This window comes from Ylistrum balloti, unplaced genomic scaffold (genome assembly GCF_031769215.1).
Source record: "Ylistrum balloti isolate Yb309-2 unplaced genomic scaffold, AGI_CSIRO_Ybal_v1 Utg370800, whole genome shotgun sequence".
Classification (NCBI taxonomy): Eukaryota; Metazoa; Mollusca; class Bivalvia; order Pectinida; family Pectinidae; genus Ylistrum; species Ylistrum balloti.
The window spans coordinates 1,265,854-1,291,025 of record NW_026782466.1 but is presented as its reverse complement, the minus strand read 5'-3'; the positions used below and the strand labels follow the sequence as shown (position 1 = coordinate 1,291,025).

The window sequence follows — 25,172 nt, the reverse complement described above, 5'->3', positions numbered from 1 at the left end:
AACTAGGGAATAAGCCTTAAACATTGATTATCATAGTCTGGGAATAAGCTTAGGGCATTGACTATATATCTGTCTGCATATCTACTGCAGTAGATTTAGATGGACTTATATACAGGTAAAGACTTGACAGTATGTTAAAGGACAGTTCCCTACTATTATATTTGTGTTGAAGTTGATTCCAGAACCCAATGTGTATAGGTGCAGGAAAAGACTGGTGCGACAAAGCTGGACAAAGCAGGGGAGAAAACTGTACAAAAAATACTTGAAAAGGTCATCATTTGCAAAGTAGTTTAACAGTGAATCTCTTCATACCACACAAAACTGATCTAGAAAACACAAGTCAGAATTACAGATCACTCTCAGTTAAAGTCAATCTATTCATCAGCCAGAATAAGAAGTTTGAGGATAGGTTCAATGGGCACTCGTCACCATTTACTAGAACAGGGATGTAACAATAGGAGATATGCTTGTATAGATTCAAATAATCATTTTATACCAATGTTTATAAGTAAATAAATTAGTACAAATAATATCATATAGAATAAATATAAGCCCTAAATTCTAAAAAAAAATAATAACAATTCAGTTGAAATGAAAATAAAATTTCTAATTTCTATCAAATTTAAATATTAATAAAAAAATAATGAAATGATTTCATTATAATATAAAAGGAATTTATTGTATCTGATAAATTGTGATCAATTGATAAGTAATATAAATATCAAAATGTGTCACATTACTACGAAATCTAATTAGGCTTCGGCATAAATACCAAGTTTTGAATTTAGCTTTCAAGATAACCCTATTTTCATTTCGTTCTTGTTCTTCCAATTGTTTTGTTTTATTGCCACAAAAACTAAAATATTCCAGATAAAGGAGATATGAAGACTTGTGCAAATGGTGTGACAGCCAACAGAGGCATGCAATTACTGATAGTATATAGGGGAAATGAGAGAGTGTGGTGTACCACACCATCACCTGTCAAGTGAGATGATACCTGGTCTGTCCTTAAATGATCTTCACAATACACTAAGATCTTATTTATCATTCAAGTCCTTATAAAGTGAGGTATAATAAACACTAGCCTTTGGTATGCTACTAAAATCTTATGCAAAATTATTAAGTAAATTTTCAATTAAATAGAAAGTTCAGAATTCCGATATTGTCAACTTAAAAACCCTTTTAAGAAAATACATTAAATAAATTTGGTTTGAATGAATGAAGAGTATCAATAACCTATACTTGAATGATGCTGCCAAAACAATCTTTTCAGTTGCTACAATCTATGCACTTTATTGGAAAGATTCCATATTCAACAGAACTATAGGAATATGATGGTCAAATGAAGGAGTCTGGTAAATATTGAACACACTTGGAACAAAGGATATAAAGTAAAAAGACAAAGAAACCATCAAAAACATCACGCTACCTAAAAATCAGTCTAAAATGATAGGTAAAGCAAACACTGTGCTCAGAAATAAGGTACAAAAATAATAGAAAAATAAATAAATAAATGTCCACGTTTTTGAATAACCATTTTCCATGGTGTCCAGCTTGTGCTATTTCTGTCTTTATGGAGACGCTTATTACAATATTTGGAGGTGTGCACCCCTCCCCGTGGCTCGGTCCTCTAGGGAAGAGGAGACCTACACCACACCAGATGACATAGACAATTGAACACCAGTAAGAAAGTTGTCATTCCACATTAGTGAGAGCCACAGACGACAGTGATGTAAAGACTGTGGGGTTAGTACTTACTAGGTACACCGGATACAAGCCGTAATGGTCGCAAAACCCTGAATGCACGCAGGGCTTTCACATCAAAATTATTGATGTTCATTGTCGACAGAACAGTACTTATCACACTGCAAACAATAAAAATGCAAAATTCTTTATCAAAACCCCTTTGTATGCATCTTCCACCCAAAATGTCCATGCAAATATCAAACCAACTGGTTAACTTCTCCAATGTATGCTCATTAAACAAAATCATGGCACCACATTTCCCCCCATTTTTCTCATTAATTTTTATTTTATAACAGACATTAAGTAATGTGTGGTCTACTTCATCCTTCAGAAGACCAGACCTGGTTGTTGAATGAGCACACATCAGACACAGCATTCGTGTAGTGTGATGGGGAGGCAGAAGGGTGATGAAGCTTGCCAGAAGGTAGGAAGGGCTAGGGGTGTTGAAACCACCCATGTAAGACCTACCCCCAACTCGGACATTCCTGCTTCTTCCACCCCCTCTTCCTCACACATCCAATTTTCATGGTTTCTTTGTTTTTTTTTTTTTTGTGTTGGCATGCTGTAAATTAATCTAATGACCCCCTTTTTATTTCAATAGGCTAAAATCTACAAAAACCCTCTCATTAAAACATATAGGAATAAACCTTCAAAGCATATACTGATTCAAACAATGTTTTTGTACATGTGATATTTGCTTTGAAAGTTTTCTTCCCCCAACAGGTTACAGAAACACAAGGCTGCATCATAACACAAGAATATACCTAAATAAAATACAAAAAACTTCTCTGCAACTTTTGTACTCACAACATATTGATATACAAGTGCAAAAAATAACTAGACATATCCATTACAACAACCATTTAAACCAGGCACAAGTTACGACTTCAACTCAGCATGTCAGTTGATGTCTTGCTGTACAGTGCATGGATTTGACTGCACACCAATCCATAGCCAGTTGAAACAGTTCTTGCAGAGATTGCAATGGTTATTGGAACGGAAAGGTCAGTGGACCCATGAACGGATTCTAGTGTTTATGACACAGCCATTTATTTGAGTCCCAAGATGCTGGATGCTGGTTAGATAGACAAAGCACACCAAGTCCGGTTAGGTCACTAATGCATTCCCACTTCACAGTACTTACTAGGGGCCCTCGACACCAATCGCAAAGGTCGCAAGACCCTAAAAGCTCGGAGGGCTTTGACATCGAACCCATGAATGTTTAACCAACTGAGAATTGTACTAATAATACTGAAAATGAAACACATATATTAAATGACAATAATAGTTGGTATATATGTATATAGAAATCATAACATAATACATTTATAAATCAGAATAATACATAGTTGTAGCACATGGAAAGTCATAAGGTAAAACAAGGCCATTTAATTCAACCTTTACTGGAAGGAAAAACAGAAAACATGGAAAAGCAGGAGGATAAACAGACAATGGCAGAAACACACAAGAAGTAAACATACTGGTATCATTTTATTTACACGTAGTAGCATAACATACTCTTATATGACAACAACTACATACAGCATGACACTCCCATGTGTGCACATTTTAAAACAACTTAAAATTTATTTTAATATTTAAATTGCAATTCAAATTATCAGTCAATATTTTTGTAATTAAATTTTTCCATGAGATAGAAATATTAATAAAATTCCACAAGATATGCTGTGATAAAACAGTTAAACATGAGTTGAATAAGATAAATATGTGACTGGTGGTTGACGATAACAACATATGATGTACACCATAATCAATGTGACCTGAGAGAAGAGGTGGTAAACGACTGCGACAAATCAGGTCAAGTGTTGTGCTGCCCTATCTCTTTGTCAGCAAAGTACTAATGAAGGTAGGACCAACCCATATTGATTTTATCATGCTTTTCTTCTTGTCTGCAAGCAACACTTTCAGTGGCAAAGCCTAATGTAATTAATACAAATTCTCTACATTTGTCTCTTATTATACCGGGAGATTGTAGGAAGAATGTTTGGAAGTGAAGTTTTTAAGGGAGAACAACATGATGGAACACACGTTGTGTGTATAATTAAGATAGTGCTGCTAGGACACATCTACAAGTGTTCACATAATATCACACCATCAACTGTTGACAAAATCAAAGGAAGATTACTTTTTTGGGAGAAAATCTTACATCTTTACTTATCAAGAAGTTGGAAACCTTAAAATAACAAGCAGTTTTCAAATTTGTTTTTGTTAAAAAGGAAATCAAGATGCTTTATAAATAAACTTACCACTGAAATATTGTACCTACATAATCATTGTCTATTAGAGAACATACAACTAACCACTGCTTTCACAAAGTACAAAACCCTGTTCTTCTATCAAGTGCAAAACTCATCTAGGACAAATAAAGAATCAAACTTATACAAATTTTACAAGAGGCACCTTTGGCATGTAACGCTCACCTAGATATTTCAGCATTCACATCAAACACTTTTATTCACAACTATATTGTTAAAGATAAACCCAAAAGATGAGAAATTTGAATGCTTCATATCAAAGGTCATATTTCTTTAGATACATCATTTCTACAATTTCCTTCAGATCAAGTATGATCAAAATACCTTTATCCAAACTGAAAAAAGGAGGATTTGAAAGAAAACTGCCCCGCCCTCAAAGATCATTCTGACCAAATTTGGTCAAAATCAGCTGTATCATTCACGACTAAAACTGATATCCAGGGAAAAAATGGCAGACACCAGTTGCTTTGCAATGGCATAAGCTCAAGATCTTGATCAGAATAACATGAGAGACAAAACAAAAACACAACAAGTTTAGGACAACTGGTAACAAAAAAAGGCCTCATCATGCAACTAACCCTATAATTCTACTAGAGGAAAGTTTAGTCTATCCACAAACCTGCTTCAAAGCCATACAAATCCACAAGGCAAAATTATTCTTTAACAGAACAAATAGAAACCCACAAACTAATCCAACCTACTCCAAAAAACTCTTAAGGCATTAATTAATGTAACCTACCAATGAATTCAAATCTCCTCTGAAGACATTATAACCTCTTTGGCAAAAACATACCTTACCTATGGCAAAGATATGCAAACTCATAAGGCACAGACTTACTCTACACAAACATGCTCCAAATACACTAAAACCCATTTGGCAAAAACTTAAGTAACCAAAACAGCCAAGTAAATGCAATCTTATCAGGCATAAACTTAAAGGAAGTGTAAACTTACTCAAACCACAAAGAGTTATTTAACTATGAAACAGATGTTTGTTTCCATTTGCTGCAGGGACCAGACAATAAAGCACAACAAATTCCCAAGACATTGCTAGCAATCAACCAGATCATGAAAAATAATCCTACATTTTGTCTCATCACCTAGAAACATCAAACAGAACCTGTAAAACCATGAAACTCTGACTACCTATGCCTTTTTAGCCTCAGAGTCCAAACACCAGGGACTATGACCTATCAGTCATTAATCTAAACGGCAGAAATTTCTTCAGAGATAAGACATCAGGGAGGCTATGTACTTCATCTACAAGCTTAAACCAGACATCTGATATACTGTAGCAATCATTTCTGTTTTACCTTAGCCCAGACAGATAAATGAAAAAAATCATAATTCTACAACAGTTGGGGTCTAACGTGAGAAAGCCCAGCATCCTGACGATAAAGCAGAGTTGATATGAATCAACTTTGTTTACTACAAATCGATCCATGACGCTTCTGCCTAGATTGTTGTCTCAAGCTCAGAGGCTGCAGGAAATTAACACTGTATATCACATAGAGCAAATTAAAATTCATTCATAAAATTCAGAAACCAGTAACTATATCAAATTCGTTGAATTTGAAATGAAATATCCTTCCCAATATTCAGATTACAATATTAGAACGACAACTGAACACCAGTGGCATACACAACAACTTTGGAGAGGCAACCAACATAATCAAAACCAGACACCTTGACCCTAATCACAGCCACATGGCATGTCCAAGGTCAGTACATCGAGAAGTGACATATTTACCTTAGCAATGGTGCTGATCCCTACTACTGTATAAAATAGCAGAACTTTCTTGCCAGTTTGTAGATAAAAGAGTATAAATATTTACTAAATGAAACTATGTATCTCTAATGCAGTCTTTGTATTTCATAATGGTTGATTTCATGAAATACATAAACAGCACAAATGGATGCCGTGATGTGTTCAATTCAATACTAATTAATTAGACTTGCATAATTTCACATTTGTCTGGAATGCAGTGAACCCTGGAATGATTTTCAGAATCAATGCTGCTATTGATGCCCAGAATGGTAAACTATAACACTGACATGTTCGTCATTATCATATCTAGGATATTTTGACAAATATGCAAAAGTGCCTGTCCTACATTCCAATCATGTATTAGTACTGTTCCTCTGTCGATGCATGCTTAATTTTTTACAGTGTGTTTTGTGGTATCTAGGCAGAACTACAGAGGAAAGTCTGGTATTGTACTCCTATCTTCCTAGCCACACTGTTTGGTACAGTGTACTTTGTATTCAATAAATGTAGGCTGACATACAGTTTGTGTTCTAGACTATTAGTCCTTATAACATTACTTCAACTTTTTTATCATTTCACTTCAATCTATCATTTATCTGTCTATTTGATTGCTTTTTTTTCTCTGATTTTTTCATTCCTTCCTTCTTTCTAACCCTTATCTATTTCTGTCATTTAGACTTCCTTTTGTCTGCACCATTTTTGAGGTCTTTCACCAGGGCTGCTGATAACAAAGCTTCGAAAGATATTGTTAATAGAAAAATAATTATCATATTTTTAAAAATTTTGAACTCAAACTTATCATTAAACCCTTGTCCTGAACAGAATTAACGTTTCGACCAATCTACATTTGCCATCCAAACAGTAAAGAGATACAAGGGTAATATTAGTATAAATCTAGTATGATCTCCCAAGGTGTGTGCTGGCACAAAGATACAAGGGTAATATTAGTATAAATCTAGTATGATCTCCCAAGGTGTGTGCTGGCACAAAGATACAAGGGTAATATTAGTATAAATCTAGTATGATCTCCCAAGGTGTGTGCTGGCACAAAGATACAAGGGTAATATTAGTATAAATCTAGTATGATCTCCCAAGGTGTGTGCTGGCACAAAGATACAAGGGTAATATTAGTATACATCTAGTATGATCTCCCAAGGTGCGTGCTGGCACATAGATACAAGGGTAATATTAGTATACACCTAGTATGATCTCCCAAGGTGTGTGCTGGCACATAGATACAAGGGTAATACTGGGATACCTCCAGTATGATCTCCCACGGTGTGTGCTGGCACATAGATACAAGGGTAATACTGGGATACCTTGAGTATGATCTCCCAAGGTGTGTGCTGGCATATAGATACAAGGGTAATATTAATATACATCTAGTATGATCTCCCAAGGTGTGTGCTGGCACATAGATACAAGGGTAATATTAGTATACATCTAGTATGATCTCCCACGGTGTGTGCTTGCACATAGATACAAGGATAATACTGGGATACCTCCAGTTTGATCTCCTAAGGTGTGTGCTTGCACATAGATACAAGGGTAATACTGGGATACCTTGAGTATGATCTCCCAAGGTGTGTGCTTGCACATAGATACAAGGGTAATACTGGGATACCTTGAGTATGATATCCCAAGGCGTGGACTGGTACAGATACTAATGGGTAGTTATCTGTTTGGATTTATCAAGACTTACTGGTATACCTACAATATACTCCCACTCATTGGGCATCTCACACAGGGGTGCAACATTTAGGTATGTACACTGCTGGGGATTGTTCTTGCTCACCCCAATTATGTCTAACGACCAGCTCTGTCTGTAGGGTAGTATCTTGTCCTACACCTTGGGTTAACCATACAACTTACAGTATCCTGTGCAACATTGCAGCAGTAAAAGTCACCATCCACATGTTGAACATTAGATGCTCCGAACAAAACATGGTTGTGTGACTATTACAGTAACTTTTTACTATCTAAATGCCTAATTGCAGAAAACACTGTCAATTAAATCAATGCCATGAAATATCGCTGATTAACATTACATATGATATTAAAGATTTATTGCTAATGATATAAATCCAAAAGACCAATGAAAATTTGTTAAGTCAACATATAAACTTCATGAGGTCCAGATTGAATTTCTCCTCTAGAATCTGTCCATTTTTTGTATAAATTTGATTTTCACTTAAACAATTTTTATAATTTATAGAGAGAAGTAGTGTTGCTATAAATCTCGACTGAATATCATGAAATGATCTTTCATCCATAGAGATTGTTTTGTAACAGTTAACTAACTAGGCTTTAAGAACTCTATTCCAGAACAATTATTTTAGAGGCTCACTTCCTACTTCTACCTTTGCTAAATTCATCATTCAGGCACAAATTAAAAAAACATGTGTTACTTGACCTCTAACCACTGGCAGTATAACTTTAAAGTTATTCAATAAGATAACTCAATTATTATTTACGAGGGATATGCTCAATTGAATTCCAGACAAGCCTTAGTTAATGTTATTTCAGTTGTGCAGTCTGCTACACAAATCAATGCTGCCTTATATAACGCTTCTCTTAATCGTGACAAAGTGTGATGAATACTGAAGAGAAATCTGTTGATAATTTTTGTCACAGATGACATACCTGTGCATTCACAACACATCTAACTTATTGAGTTACCCTCATCATCTCCCACAGACAACACTGATGTGTTTGACCTAGATTGGATATGCATTTCCAATAATCATTTGCACATTTTTCGTTAACAAACTGATGTCATGGCGTTTTCTAACATAAAGTTTACTTGTAATGCTGAGGTATTGAAGTTGTGCAATTTTTGTAGATGTGGGGTCCCATTAAACTCTTACTCGCTCCCCTACCTCTACAAATTTTATATCTTTCTTTATAATACAATACACAGGAACAACCTATCCATCATGTCAGTTCAAATACAGTCCTAATTGAAGCAGTAGTAAAACCCATATGGTAATTATAAAACAAAGCTGTTTTGACAAGACATATGACCATGGCCTATCTGTTATCATTATCTAAAAACAGTTATGTAATTTCACTCTAATCCAGATGCTAGGTATGTACAGGTTGATGTACAGTAGTCAAAGATCTGTACAGAGGTTCAACCAGACATAGACAGATGAGGTGTCCTCAATCTGCCAAACAGCATCTCATTTGCTCTCCATGGATATTGTGATTGTACCTATATGTATGGTATCATTTTCTAACTAGATTAAAATTAAACTGTTTTTCTTAAATAATGGATTTTAGAAATGATAGAAGAGGCCCGTGGGCCTGAATCTGAGTTCTACAATGAATGTTGCTGTGACATGCCATAGAAATCACCGTGTTACATCACTTACTATGATAACCTGAACTGTACACATTAAGCACATAATGCAAATGACTGACATTTTAATCAATTTCATCACTTTTTGCTCCATTCATCATGCCCCTGGGGGTCAGCCAGGATCAATAATTATGCATACTAATGAACTATCATTCAAAACTTATAATTCCAACCAAATTTTTAAAATGTTTTTTAAATGAAGCTATACAAATTAAGCTAAACATATTATTTTTTCATAAAAAATAAACTTTACTCTCTCCTAAACTCTGAGACCTTGTCAAGAAATTCACAATACAGACATCAAGATCCTTCCATCGAAAAGTATTCTTTTATTTTACCATATATAAGTCTTGAGAAGAAGATTTTTTGAATTACTCATCAGGCCCCCGGGAGTCTGCCAAAGTCAATATGAACATACTATCTAACTTTCATCCCATACCAATAATTTTAACCAAGTTTTCACTATACCCAATGGAAATTGAACAAATAATGCTAAATAATGTAGTCTTCCTTCTATAAAATATAATAAAATTTACTCACTCTCCAGGGGGCAATGTGTGACACTGGAGTCATGAAATGCACTAATTCTTTTGGCATCATAAGATTATTCTTTGCAAGAAGATATTAAATTCTATCATATCTGGGTCTTGAGAAGAAGAGTTTTAAATTTCAGTCAATTTCACACCTTTTTTGTACCACCCCTTTAGCACCTAGGGGTTTGGAGCCATATAATTCACAATATCACTTTACTTTTTGAAAGATAATTTAATAAAAATCAACAAAGGTCATTTGAAACTTAAAAATGCTGAAGGATACCCTAAATTGTTAGTGTAGTAAACTACTACATGGCAAAATCAAAAAAAGAACCTTATATCACTTGTGTGTAATATATATATATTCAACTACACAGGCTAGTCAAAAAATGCATCACAAAAGCAATTCATAAAAGAAGTGTAACACAAAGAAATCAACATTAATTCAATATAATTCTGAAATCAAGTATGTTTAACACTTTGACTGTGATAAAATGTATTAGAATAAAACTGCATCCTCTGAGACATAGTCGGCCAGAAAATCAATACCAAAACTAACAGGAATGCAACATAATGTCACTAGGTGGAACGCCTACTGCCACAACTTATCCACTTAAAAAAGTGGATCCAACCAAACCTTGTCAGCCTGTCAAAATATGAACATTTTTTTTTCTTTTTTTTTTTTAAATCCTTTTTTAACACTCGTCATATCTGCATGCAATAATGATATAACAAGTACATTCTGTTACATAAAGACACAAAGAAAAAAATCACCATCAAAATGATTTTTAGGGCTTGGATTACACAGAATGATATTTATTTGGGGGGACAAACAAATTTACAATGAAGCCTACGGTCAGGAGGGATCACTGATCGGTGCATGGATTACAAAATCAACCCTAACAGTATCACTTACACACAAAGCATGCAATTTCTGATACAGTACAGCTCATTACAAGTTGCTGCATGGTGTGAAATAGATGAATAAATGGATGATAAATCAAAGTCTCAACCGATGACTTTGAGGTTATCTGAGACATTAAGAATTATAACTCTTAATTTGTAATCATGAAATTAATTTTATCTATAATTTGTTCATTAAGAATCTTAATCATTCCTCAAAGTGTGGATTATTATCCAATGAAACAGCTTATTCTTTCATTTCCCTATTCTTTCTTTCTTTTTTTTTGCGAACTCAATTTCATTCATTTCAAAGTTTTTTTTTTCGTTTCTAAGTCATCTTATAATTTACAAACCTTGTCATTGATAGCAATAATTCCCTACTTTATGTAATACTTAAAAAAAAGTATTTTAAACATGAAAGTGCAAAAAAAAATTTGAATCAAAAAGAAATTTGAAACTCAAAAGACAAATCAAAATAGAACAATATATGACGGATTCTTCAATATTTTCTAATATGACAAAAATACAGCATATCTACAAAATATCACACTATATGAGGAAATGTAGCCTAATGGCTGTTCCCCTGTGCTGCTGTGGTTATGTGCCTTGCTTCCACAGAGTTTACCTATGTGGCTACGGAACATTTACGGTAATTTGAGCAGTGAAGACCAATAATCAACAAAAGCAACTAAACAGTTGACAGGAAGAGACAATGGATCGATACTGCATGCTCAATAATAGTATGCGTACTCACATTATTATTATAGTGATAAGACTAGTAAACAAAACAGAATCAATTTGCCTTTAAAACACATGTTAAAGTAGGAATGAGGAGACTGGAGCAGGCAACTTCTTTACATCATACAGCACCTGGCTTCATGTTAACGATGCTGGTCAAAAGTGTTCCACACACAGTCCAACACTTTCTTAGTGGTTAGTATTCACAAAGTTTAAAATCATATTCATGCTCATCATCATCATCATCATCATCATCATCATCATCATCAAGAATGTAATTGTATGCAGTTATAGGATATAAAAGACAAAATAATAATTCAAACAAATGCAATAGGTATATTTCTTTTCTTATTAAATATAAGTAAGTTATCAAAAATTAAGTATTCAAGATTTAAATATATCCAACACACAATCCTTTACCCAATGCACCAATTTACTGTATTTCTGCAAAAATCAATCCTCCATCTTACATATTGAGGATACAAGCAAGCAATGCCTACACTGCAGTTAAGCTTAGATGAAAATAAATGTGAGGTTCTCAGGTTAAATTGGCCAATAATGAAAGTCATTGAAATGTATCATTAAAAAAGTCAAAGAACGTGTATGAAACTGACAGCGAAGCAGACACAGAGATAGACTGATGACAGAAACCTGCAATAAAGTGTTCAATAGAGAAAGATTGGAAGATTTGGTCAAGATTACAGAATTGCTAATGAATGGAAGCCAGAAGACTATTGTGGTTCAATGCTGGAGAGATATGTTTCAATATAGGAGGAGAATGAGAGAAAAACTATAAGACAACTGTGTTAAGGTGTTGGAGAAAAGCCTACAGGACTACCAGTAATTGGTGCATTAACATGAGAACAAAGCTCAATGTATCGCCTGGAAGACAAATGCACTGCATCCTTCTGTCAGTACTCTATAGATCACCAGTCTCTATACATTAGTAAGCACTACAACACGCACATTTCAACAAATCAAACCTCTATATATTAGGACAGGGCAATCAGGTCAGTTGGGATTGGTCTCAAAATCTCTCGTTAGTATGATACATACACCGATCATGAAGTGACACATTGGCAAATCAATAACATAATTGTCTCCCTTGAGTACATCATATTTTGGAGGAAAATACAATAATTTGTAGAATGTTGAATACAGGGCATGAAAAGAGATTGCAAGATGCTTTGAAATTTGTTCAAGGCCATCACGATAACTTTGCAAATAAATTTTAATGGTGACTTTTAAAGATCATTCCAACAAGGCCTGCTTCGTGATTGAGATAACAAGGCTTAGTGCACAAATGATGTAGAAGCTGAAAAAGAATAGAGATACATTAGCAGAGCCGAAGCCTCAGGGCAAAAAACCAGAGTCAACCATCATACAGGAGACAACATGACACATTTGAAAAATTCTGATTAAAGCAATTAGAGGAAACAAAGAATGTGTTAGTGAATAAAGGAAGTCCATGAATGTTCACTTACCCAATGACAACGATGATAAAATCTAGAATATTCCATCCATTACGTAGATAAGCACCAGCATGGAGGGCAAAACCATACGCAATTATCTTCATGACTGCCTCTAGTGTGAAGATCACCAGAAAGATGTACTCCACATTTTCCTGAAGAGATACAAAAGTTTGATAAAAATCAGTGAAGATTACAAGCATAAAAGTAAGAGCTCATTCTGTAAAATTAATTATCTACATAACTGACTGCATCATTTTTACCTGTTCCAACAACACAAGAGAGTTTGAACATAGGTAATGAAAACCCAATCATTACATCAGATCCAATATTTGTCACATAAAGTGAGATGTGTTGGATGCTCTTCAGTATGCTGTGTGGTTTTTGTTGTGTTGAATGCTCTTCAGTATGTCATGTGGTTTTTGTTGTGTTGGACACCTTCAGTACGTCATGTGGTTTTTGTTGTGTTGGACACACTTCAGTATGTCATGTGGTTTTTGTTGTGTTGGACACCTTCAGTATGTCATGTGGTTTTTGTTGTGTTGGACACCTTCAGTATGTCATGTGGTTTTTGTTGTGTTGGACACCCTTCAGTATGTCATGTGGTTTTTGTTGTGTTGGACACCTTCAGTATGTTATGTGGTTTTTGTTGTGTTGGTTACTCTTCAGTATGTCATGTGGTTTTTGTTGTGTTGGACACCCTTCAGTATGCGAAGTGGTTTTTGTTGTGTTGGACACCTTCAGTATGTCATGTGGTTTTTGTTGTGTTGGACACTTTCAGTATGTCATGTGGTTTTTGTTGTGTTGGACACCCTTCAGTATGTCATGTGGTTTTTGTTGTGTTGGACACCTTCAGTATGTCATGTGGTTTTTGTTGTGTTGGACACTTTCAGTATGTCATGTGGTTTTTGTTGTGTTGGACACCTTCAGTATGTCATGTGGTTTTTGTTGTGTTGGACACCTTCAGTATGTCATGTGGTTTTTGTTGTGTTGGACACCTTCAGTATGTCATGTGGTTTTTGTTGTGTTGGACACCTTCAGTATGTTATGTGGTTTTTGTTGTGTTGGTTACTCTTCAGTATGCAATGTGCTTTTGATGTTAATATGTTTTTCACTTTTAGAACTTCTTAGAGTAAAGTTCACTTGAACCTAATATTTGATGTGTAGTTTAACACAATGGCTTTTTGATATATAAGATTGTATAAAGAACCTGCTTCAATAGGTTTCTTGATTAATTGTCAAGTCTTCTGATAAACGCATGTATTCAGTGTTTCAAGTTACCAGCCTGTCAAAATTGTTCTCACATTTTTTTAATCAAGAAAGAATTTGTCTGATAATAAAGGAAAATTCAAGAGCTAGGAGGTAGTTTTAAACTCATTTCTCTGTTGATAGGCTAAAACTGCAAGGAACGTGTAAAAGTTCAGAAAAAGGCATGGAATATTTATGGGTAAGAAAGTTATAAGCAAGAGACTTCTTGTGTAGATTTGGATGTCTGACATGCTAATGAAATTTCATTCAGTTGGGACACTTAACATAAGTTGTAAGAATTTAATTTTACGTTTGGGAGAGATGTTTTGATGGGAAAGAATTCCTAATAATTTTTTACCTGACAGTCTTGCTAATATATGTACAACTGTGGAAGAGTGTGGTTAAGTGAGCGCACATAGACAGTATGCATTTAAAAACTTTCATTATCGATGCACTATCCTACAAACTTTGAAATGTTTGTTGAATCTAACAAGCTAAAATGCTCACCAAATTGAAAATGTAATATTTTCCAGTTAGTTCTTGAAACAAAACTTTCTAAAATGAGAACAAGGAGTTCTTTATGGTCTTCATCCAGAAGTGCACTCTTAAAGTTGTATTGTATATTTCAGAATGATTGCATGCTGATCAAACAGTCTGACTGCAGCTTTTATTAGAAAAGGTATAAAGATCACTATCTACTGAAGTAATCATGTAAATGTTTGGAGGTTTGTGTTGTTAGCACCATTCTCTTAATTTGATATTTTCAATGAAATTCATTTGCTCTCTTTTTCATGCATACTATAAACAATTAGTGTGTAATGTGTAATTATGTCCTGATACCTCAAAAGTACAAACTTATTTTCCAAGTCCTGTAAAATCATTGTACACTGAAAAATATTTATGTCAAACCCGACTTAACGACCATTTCTGAACTTGTGATGAACCCTGAAAACCAGAAACAGTCCAATTTGTAGTACAATATTGCTTGTAAATTAATGGTTAGAATGTCTTGTATAGGCTACAAATACCTTGAAATTCAATCACACGACTGACAGAGCCTTTAATCAGACAACTCAGGTAAGGCATTAACAATTCTAGTGTTTCTAAATATATTATCTGTAGAACCTTATTAACAAGGTTTTTATTGTTCCATATTACCAAAGTCCTGAAAGTTCTGTACATGACCTATGACCCACTTGAACGGTGACCATGAATGCCCTACTTCCTCGTGTAAAATTGGAGTCTGACTAGCAGACAGAAATAAATGTACAAGATGTCCTGTCCATAAATATGACATCACAACCCTCATGCACCAGGCCAACTCTATTGTGATTATGTTGTACCATTGATCAAGCAGCCGGGAATAGCTACACAGGAACGCTAGTGACGTCAGCATACTTTTCTAGGCAGAGCAATTAGTGTTTCAAGTCAATAGGAAAGTAAGGTATAAAGGAAGTGTGGCTGTGCCACGCATGGCCATGGTTTTCTTACACTCTGCTATACCATAATATTCACATTTTACTCTATTACAAAGATAAAACATCTAACTGAAGGAGATTCTTCGATATCTATCTATAATCAGAGAGACTGAGCATATTGGAGGTAATATTTAAAGTTTTACTTCTATATTGTTAATTCTACACGTAAATGAAGTTCTTTGGTTAAACTACAAGAATTAACATCTTTATCCATAACTAGATGTCACTACTCAAAATATAACAAAAATCATCATCGAAACACATTTTAAACAGAAGCAATTCCATTCATAAAACTTTTCATTAAAAATGCAAAACAGGTGGTTTGTTTTTTACCACTAGTCAGAATAATATGAATAAGTATTGCATGATGCAAACTTAAGCAACCACTTCTGACAATATTTACCTGAAGTGTAAAAAAACTGAAAAAATAACTACGGATGCTGGCTGTCTGGGAGCCATCCAACTCAATGTCATTTCTCACAAACAACTCCATGATTCGGCAATAAAGTCTACAGCAATGAAAAGTCCTCAGACCTAATCAGATATTAAGACCTTTGGGATCTGCCATCCTTACACTTTACTTATTGTAAGCTAAGCTTCATACCTAGAAATTGACCAAGAGTATATTTACATGGGCTTCTCTTTGCTGAGAGGGTATTAGGGGAGGTTGGTGTCTCTTTTGCTAAACAGCAGGAGTTTTTTATGTTCCAGGTTCTGTCAGAATTTGTACATAAAAATGCATCCAGCTGTCCTGTCCCAGACATGTTGTGTAATTAAACCGTACACCAACTCTGTTACAGCTCCTGGCAGGAGATGATCTGAGATCCTAACGAGTGCATTCATCTATACCACAAGACTACGTACATTCAATTATTTCAGCCCTTCAATTTTTATCATTTCAGACCTTTTTGTTTCGGACATCGCTTCAAGACAGGCAACCCCTGCTCTATGTACATCTAAGTCAGTAAGATGTTTTTCGTACTAGACAATGTCTTAAGACGATTTAATTCAATTGTACCCTTTCCGACATTTTTATTCTTGATCATCTCAAGTGAGTGATCCTTGATCTGCATGTGTAGGTTAAGCAAGCAAGACTTGATCATTTTAAACACTGTGTTAGATAAGCAGACACTGTTTGGTCAAAAATCAAGCAAAGTAAACCTTTGCTAAGAATGTTGTAGAACAGAATAAAAAAAGTCACATCACAAGTGACAATCTCCAGCTTATCATCATTCAACCTTATTTTAGTATGATCAGTCTCACACTTATCTCACATAAAATCGGTTTCCGTACAACAAATACATAATGTGTGACTGATAAAGCCAAATGACATTAATTCATCCTGTACACATTAATCATTAATGGTTTGAGGGAAACAATTCCATACCGAGAAACATACTATCAAAACTACAAGTCAGGTAAACAGATTTTATTCCCATCTTTAGTGATTCATTTCTACTTATTTTTTAGCTGGCTTTAATCACTTTAATTTTCTATCGAATTTTTATAATTATATACATTGAGTTTATTACTGCATGTTATCTCAAGGACTGTTCGGAAACTTCCATTTCAAATGGCAGTAATTGGTGAATCGGTTTAGACTTTTGTTCCAGACCTTGTTTCCTGTTGGTAAAAATTTTGTACAAGACAAGGTCGAGGTAAACTGTACATCTCATTCCCAGACAGTTTATTACTCAACATCCACACTACATATGCCAGACATTTGACTGTTCTCTAATAGGGATTATTCTGTCTATGTTGCTATATTTCTTGTGAGCTCTGACTTTTAAGAGAAAAAAGATAAATCCGAAAACTTTCAATTAATGTTAAAACTGGACCAAAGTTATCGTATAATTGAGAATATTCTAACTGATATCGGAAATAACATAAAATTAAACATTAATCAGTTATTGAAGGGCCAAATCAAATTAGGTAGTGCATTTTCTGATATATATATATATATGAAGCATGGTTGTACACTTGTAGTAATGCTTATAATACTCACATATGCCTGTAGTGAATATTCAGAGTTGTAAAGTTAAATGACTTAGTTAGAATTCATACATTACCATCAATATCAAAATGACATTTATCTCATTATGACTTCTGCTATTTACTGGTTCATTAAGCAGATCACCCATGGTACTATTACAATACCAGGGAATTGCTTGTCACAGTAAAACAAGGCAGAAATCAATATATCCCAGCTGTTAACTTGTTCATAAAATTACATAGTGTTTGGTCGGACAAAAACGGAAGACGTCGGTACAACAAAAAAAAAAAAAAGGAAAATAATATGGGACTGGAGGACAGTGGGAAGGAAGGAGGGTGAGTTGAGTCGGTACAAACATATTTTTGACAGATCATTTATTAATGACAATTATGGCCTATAACTACTGGCAATCAGATAAATCAAACAAGGGATGTATGGACTGAGAAATCAATGAGTTGAGTATCATGAACCTACTTGACCAGAAACAATACTCAGACAGTGGAGCTTAATGGAAAGTCACATTTTTCCTGTGAAAAGTTTGTTTCTCATATAATATTTTCATAAGAACAGTAGACTAGAAGCTGTAATAATGACACTTGTTGAGGTTCACAATGATAAATGGTACCCTGTTTTTCCTCTCTGTATTCCTTTAGCAATAGGTCCGACTAAAAAGAAGTTTCACTTTCACATCATGTAACCTTTACTAGCTTCCTCCTTTATCATGATATATTAGTAATTAAATCATCTCCATGTTTCATCAAAGACCAAAACTGAGTAGCTATATCATGTTTTATCATTGATTGTCATCTTCTTAACCTCTGTCTGACCATAGGGAGTGATACACAATTACTAAACCTCTGTCTGACCATAGGGAGTGATACACAATTACTAAACCTCTGTCTGACCATAGGGAGTGATACACAATTACTAAACCTCTGTCTGACCATAGGGAGTGATACACAATTACTAAACCTCTGTCTGACCATAGAGAGTGATACACAATTACTAAACCTCTGTCTGACCATAGAGAGTGACACACAATTACTAAACCACTGTCTGACCATAGGGAGTGATACACAATTACTAAATCTCTGTCTGACCATAGAGAGTGATACACAATTACTAAACCACTGTCTGACCATAGAGAGTGATACACAATTACTACACCTCGGTCTGACCATAGAGAGTGATACACAATTACTAAACCTCTGTCTGACCATAGAGAGTGATACACAATTACTAAACCTCTGTCTGACCATAGAGAGTGATACACAATTACTAAACCTCAGTCTGACCATAGAGAGTGATACACAATTACTAAACCTCTGTCTGACCATAGAGAGTGATACACAATTACTAAACCTCAGTCTGACCATAGAGAGTGACACACAATTACTAAACCTCTGTCTGACCATAGAGAGTGATACACAATTACTAAACCTCAGTCTGACCATAGAGAGTGATACACAATTACTAAACCTCTGTCTGACCATAGAGAGTGATACACAATTACTAAACCTCGGTCTGACCATAGAGAGTGATACACAATTACTAAACCTCGGTCTGACCATAGAGAGTGATACACAATTACTAAACCTCCGTCTGACCATAGAGAGTGATACACAATTACTAAACCTCAGTCTGACCATAGAGAGTGACACACAATTACTACACCTCTGTCTGACCATAGGGAGTGATACACAATTACTAAACCTCTGTCTGACCATAGAGAGTGATACACAATTACTAAACCTCTGTCTGACCATAGAGAGTGACACACAATTACTAAACCTCTGTCTGACCATAGAGAGTGATACACAATTACTAAACCTCTGTCTGACCATAGAGAGTGATACACAATTACCTTAGTAGACCAAAGACTATCATACACAATACCCTGGACAGAAAATTGACTAGAATACAACAACCTCCGTACAATAGCAGACAATAACCTAATACACAATATCCTTTGTAGACTTCAACACCCAATACCCCTAACTGACAATAAACTAATACATAATATCCTTCATTGACTTAAACACCAAATACCCCTAGCAGACAATAGATTTACACACAATATCCTTAGCAGACAACAGACTAATACACAATATCCATAGTAGACTTACACACCCATACCCCTAACAGACAATAGACTTACACACAATACCCCTAGCAGACAGACTAATACACAATATCCTTAGTAGACTTACACACCCAATACCCCTAGCAGACAATAGATTTACACACAATATCCTTAGCAGACAACAGAATAATACACAATATCCATAGTAGACTTACACACCTAATACCCCTAGCAGACAATAGATTTACACACAATACCCCTAGCAGACAGACTAATACACAATATCCTTAGTAGACTTACACACCCAATACCCCTAGCAGTCAATAGATTTACACACAATACCCCTAGCAAACAGACTAATACACAATATCCTTAGTAGACTTACACACCCAATACCCCTAGCAGACTATAGATTTACACACAATACCCCTAGCAGACAGACTAATACACAATATCCTTAGTAGACTTACACACCTAATACCCCTAGCGGACAATAGATTTACACACAATATCCTTAGCAGACAGACTAATACACAATATCCATAGTAGACTTACACACCTAATACCCCTAGCAGACAATAGATTTACACACAATACCCCTAGCAGACAGACTAATACACAATATCCTTAGTAGACTTACACACCCAATACCCCTAGCAGTCAATAGATTTACACACAATACCCCTAGCAGACAGACTAATACACAATATCCATAGTAGACTTACACACCCAATACCCCTAGCAGACAATAGATTTACACACAATACCCCTAGCAGACAGACTAATACACAATATCCTTAGTAGACTTACACACCTAATACCCCTAGCAGACAATAGATTTACACACAATATCCTTAGCAGACAGACTAATACACAATATCCATAGTAGACTTACACACCCAATACCCCTAGCAGACAATAGATTTACACACAATACCCCTAGCAGACAGACTAATACACAATATCCTTAGTAGACTTACACACCCAATACCCCTAGCAGACAATAGATTTACACACAATACCCCTAGCAGACAGACTAATACACAATATCCATAGTAGACTTACACACCCAATACCCCTAGCAGACAATAGACTTACAATATTCTTGACAGCCAATAGACAGACATATGATACCCTTGGCTGGCAATAAATAGACTGAAACACAATACCCTTGGCAGAAAGTACACAAATACCTTCGAAAGACAATAGACTGTTCTACACCATACCCTAAGTAGAATAAAAACACAAACACAATATCTTTGGCAGACAATATACACGGAGGCAACACCCTTCACAGACCATATACTGTGACACAAAATGTCTTTGGCAAACAAGAAATGTGATACACAATACCCTTGGCAGACAACAAACTGTGATATATAATATTCCTAACAGATCAAAGACTATGACAAAAAATAACCAGCAGACATTCGACTAGATGTGACACAAAATACCCTTTGGCAGATAAACTCCTCAGAATTGCACACCCAATTTATTCTTGACACCAAAATTATGTACAGTAGATTCAGGATAAACTGGACATCAGATAAATAGTTATATATTGATAAACAAAATTATGTACAGTAGATTCAGGATAAACTGGACATCAGATAAATAGTTATATATTGATAAACAAAAAATTTGAAGACCATGAAAATTGGTGGTCAATATTTAGGTTTTAATCAATAGCACTTAAATTTGCCAATTCTGGCTTCAATCATGAAATCTGCGCTAGTAGAATTCTTGTGAATGACAGTTAGTTTACAGTATTATCAGCTGACCATACACATAACACTTGGCAGGCCATAAGCTGTGGTTCACAATACTCTTGGCTACAGACTGTCACAATATACTTGGTTGACCTTGACAATATTCTTCTGTTGACCCTAGCAACAACCTTTGACCTGTAGTGAGTGATGCCAACAAAGACAATAGACAGTGGTAATAGTGAATATTGTAGCGATACTTAATCAGTATTGGGTATACTAATTACCAAAGCTTTCACTATTACCAAGGTCTGCTCTGCCTCTCACTCCAGTCTTCTCCTAAATCAACTTCTATCAGATTTTTATTTTATCACAAATCATCAAAAACTTGGTCCTATTTGCTAAGAGCTAAATCATTCTCATCAAACCTTTGGAAATAGTTATGCCAAAATGTATAATGACCACATTTTGGGTATAATTAGGAGGTCTATTTTGCCTTAATCCCACATTGGGGACCAGAATCTTGTGCATTGCATGGAACTTTGCTTCAGTGCATCTATACTGGCAGAAATCTAAAACCTTCTTACAACAACAATCTATTAATATGAATAAGACATATGTACTAGTTAGTTTGTGAAGTATTTTAGGCTGTGCCTATATAGGCTTTTGGTGCCTGTAAAATATAGGCTTGTGGTGGTGAAAGGTATTTCCCTGTAGTGCCCCTCTTTCTGTGTTGTGGAGATGATTAGAGAAGGCAGGAGCCTCCCAAGAGTGGCCATTGATAATGATATCAACAGATTCTCTCCTACTATACACACACCAATATATCAGGCATATTGATCCTGTATGCTGCAATCACAAACAAGCAAAAAGCTGACCATTTGTTTCATCAGACAGCCTGGATACAGCCTCCATAATGGCAGCTTCTTATAAGGTCAAGCAATGGCCCTTGGGTAGTCTTTATTGGCTGCAGGCATTCGCAATACCCATGTGGTACTGTTAGTCCAATGAATATTGAACAATGATGCATCACTTATCAAATTTGATCATGGAGTTAATTCAGGCTGATAAAGGCACTAAATTGTGAATGAAAATCATGTCATTATACAACTGGGATTGCAACCAACATATTACCAGGATGTGATCTTGTAGTTCAGTTGTGGCCATGTCATGATGAGGCATAGAGTAGGCCGAACCTAGTAGCTATGTACATCACATTCCAAACAATGCATGGCATGTTACACCAATAAGTCGCCCAAAGAACATGCCTGATTACACTACTACATGCATGGAAAACCTATTACTTAAAACACAGCAATATGCATACCACTAGATGTATACGTTTGGCATTTCTAAGACAATCCTATGTCTGACACCAAGATTTGAAGTGTTGGCTATTCAGATGTATTAATAGTCCAGCCTGTGGCCTCACTCAGCCTTATAAACCTCCACTAAACAAATGCTATACATGTCTAGTAGGGAAAGAAGATTTTTGTTGCTATTAAGAGTTTGATTGAGTGGGAAGTATGTGTATATATACAGGTAAAAGAACAAAATTGATTCGAGAATAAAAAAATACACAAAAAACTTCCATACATGCAAAATTCATCAATAACAAACGTGCCCTCTTTCAATGATATATATCAATGATAGGTTTGTAACTTTTTCATAGTACAATTGATTTAACAATGCCAACTTTCCTTAAATATTCTGAGAACTAACATGGGCCTGACATTTTTTATATGGAATGATGTTTTACTTCGACAATGATTCTAATTTGATTTGCTGAATATGAAGACGCTATCATGATCCAGAAGACATTATAGATAAAATTCTTCAAAATGGACTGAAGCAAGCATTGTTGTTTTTGCCATACAGTAAGAGCTAGTACATTAACAAAGTTGCTTTATTATAACCAGCTGTTTGCGAGAGCATTACATATCTCTCACATGTCAATAGTATTCTACTCAAACTTAGTAAAAAATCTAAAACACAAAAAATTATACACGAAACCCTTACTTCAATTATAAACATTATCAGTTTTTTTCCCCTATAATTCTCAAGGGTCCCATTGTTTCTTGGACAGACTTAAGATGGATTCATGGTAATTTTTCATCCTAATCCGGCAGCCACAAATGGCTAGACAGCTTTTTTTCAATGGAGAATAACAAAGCACTTTGCATGCCTATTGCTCATGACAATAAGTACCATTTATCTTCTCTGAAACAGGACTTCCTGCTATTGGGTAATCTAATTCAATTCTGGTAAAATGTGTTCTGTATTTTGCAGATATTGGATGACCGCATACGACTAGTCTGGACCTCTTTAATAAACAACATGAATCGTTCTGCCGGGAAAGTGTAATCGGGTTGCATCAATTTGTGTGTGCCTGCATAAAAGTAGAGAATTCAATACAGTTGTATGGAATTGGAACTAAGTGACTAAGATATCTTTTACTAAACACTGCTACCTTGACATTTCAAATGTGGTTATTCTGAAATAATTTCATGGAATGTAGGAAGCTGTATTGATTATAAAAAAACCCAGAAAATCGTAATTCATGACTTTCATTTGCACACCCCTATTTTACTTCACTATTTGCATCCAGCATGCAGTTGTAGCAAACACTATAAAAAAAAGTGAATTAAATGGAAATTGTATTCTAAGAACATTTATCTCTATTCTTCATGATGCTGTTATCAGCAGACTCTTCGTAAGATAATGATCAATAGATATGTGATTTATACCAATATATCCTTCAAACACCAGTCAGCAGCAGGCACCTTAATACCAACCAAGGTGATGTCTTCTCCAGACGGCTGGCATCACCTCGAAATATTTGTAACACATTTATTGGTTAAAATGATACTGCATCATCATATCCGTTTCCATGGCAACCATTCTAACCTTATAAGCCAGTCAAACCATTACACAGGAACAGTTTCACATTCACAACCATCAGAGACAATTCAGACAGAGAAATGAAGCTGACACATTTCAGAGTTGGGAAAAGTCACCAGTAATGAAGTGTATGGTGTTTGACATGAATTCCAATAGACAGTCTGCTCACCAGAAATTAACAAATTATTTTTGAGGATGCAGCCCCTGATTGTCAAAGAGCTGGAGCTGGAATGGAATACCAGGAGATGAGAGTGCTACCGTCAACAAATGGCTGGCATGATGGGGTTTGGGTTAAGCAACTTTATTACGTAATTATAGGAGTACATATAGCTTGTGGCCTAAACACCAGCATTCTATACAAACTTGAACAAATAATGCCACAGACAATCCCAAGCCTAACATTACTTCAATGATTTTAGATGTTTCCTCATAAATCAGACACTCTACAAGCCCCATTTCTCACCACAACATTGCTGCTACTCAGGCAATATGTAGCTTTCCCAGCCAAACCAACAATACTGCCACAGCACAGAACCAGCCAAGCTTGTTCTCCAAAGGGACTCAATATTGATTATTTTTCCCTAATCAAAACAACAGCACTTATAATTAATGTACCTGAGATTCCTATTCAAAGCTAAATCTTCAATCTGATCAAGTGTTATTGAAAATAAAAGTTTGATTTTAGAGAATGAATAATAAAAAGTAGAGACTTTTAAATGGTGGTTTAATTTCAAGAATTATTTGATAGAAACTTCTCTTCCCATCTCATACCTAGTATAAAACACCATAGAAACAGGACACGCTCTACAATACTATCTACAGTAACACTGCAAAATAATAATAAATTGCTACCTACAAAATTACAATATTTCTCCCTAACATTTTACTTCACCTTTGTTGTAATCTCCCTAGATTAATTCTCACAGCTCCTTATAGACTTCAAACTATACATTAATATAGACACATATA

At 35.1% G+C, this 25,172-nt stretch overlaps 1 protein-coding gene across 1 annotated transcript in view; it reads right to left on the bottom strand.

Moving 5' to 3' along the window:
* LOC132558635 (muscle calcium channel subunit alpha-1-like) overlaps window positions 1-25,172 on the bottom strand; it is a 103,302-nt gene that overhangs the window by 58,994 nt on the left and 19,136 nt on the right. Inside the window, exons 3-4 of the mRNA XM_060223234.1 lie at window positions 12,810-12,949; window positions 2,891-2,997 (exon numbers count right to left, since the gene is read on the bottom strand). Of these exons, the coding sequence (XP_060079217.1) occupies window positions 2,891-2,997; window positions 12,810-12,949 (247 nt within the window). The remainder of the gene's footprint in view (window positions 1-2,890; window positions 2,998-12,809; window positions 12,950-25,172) is intronic.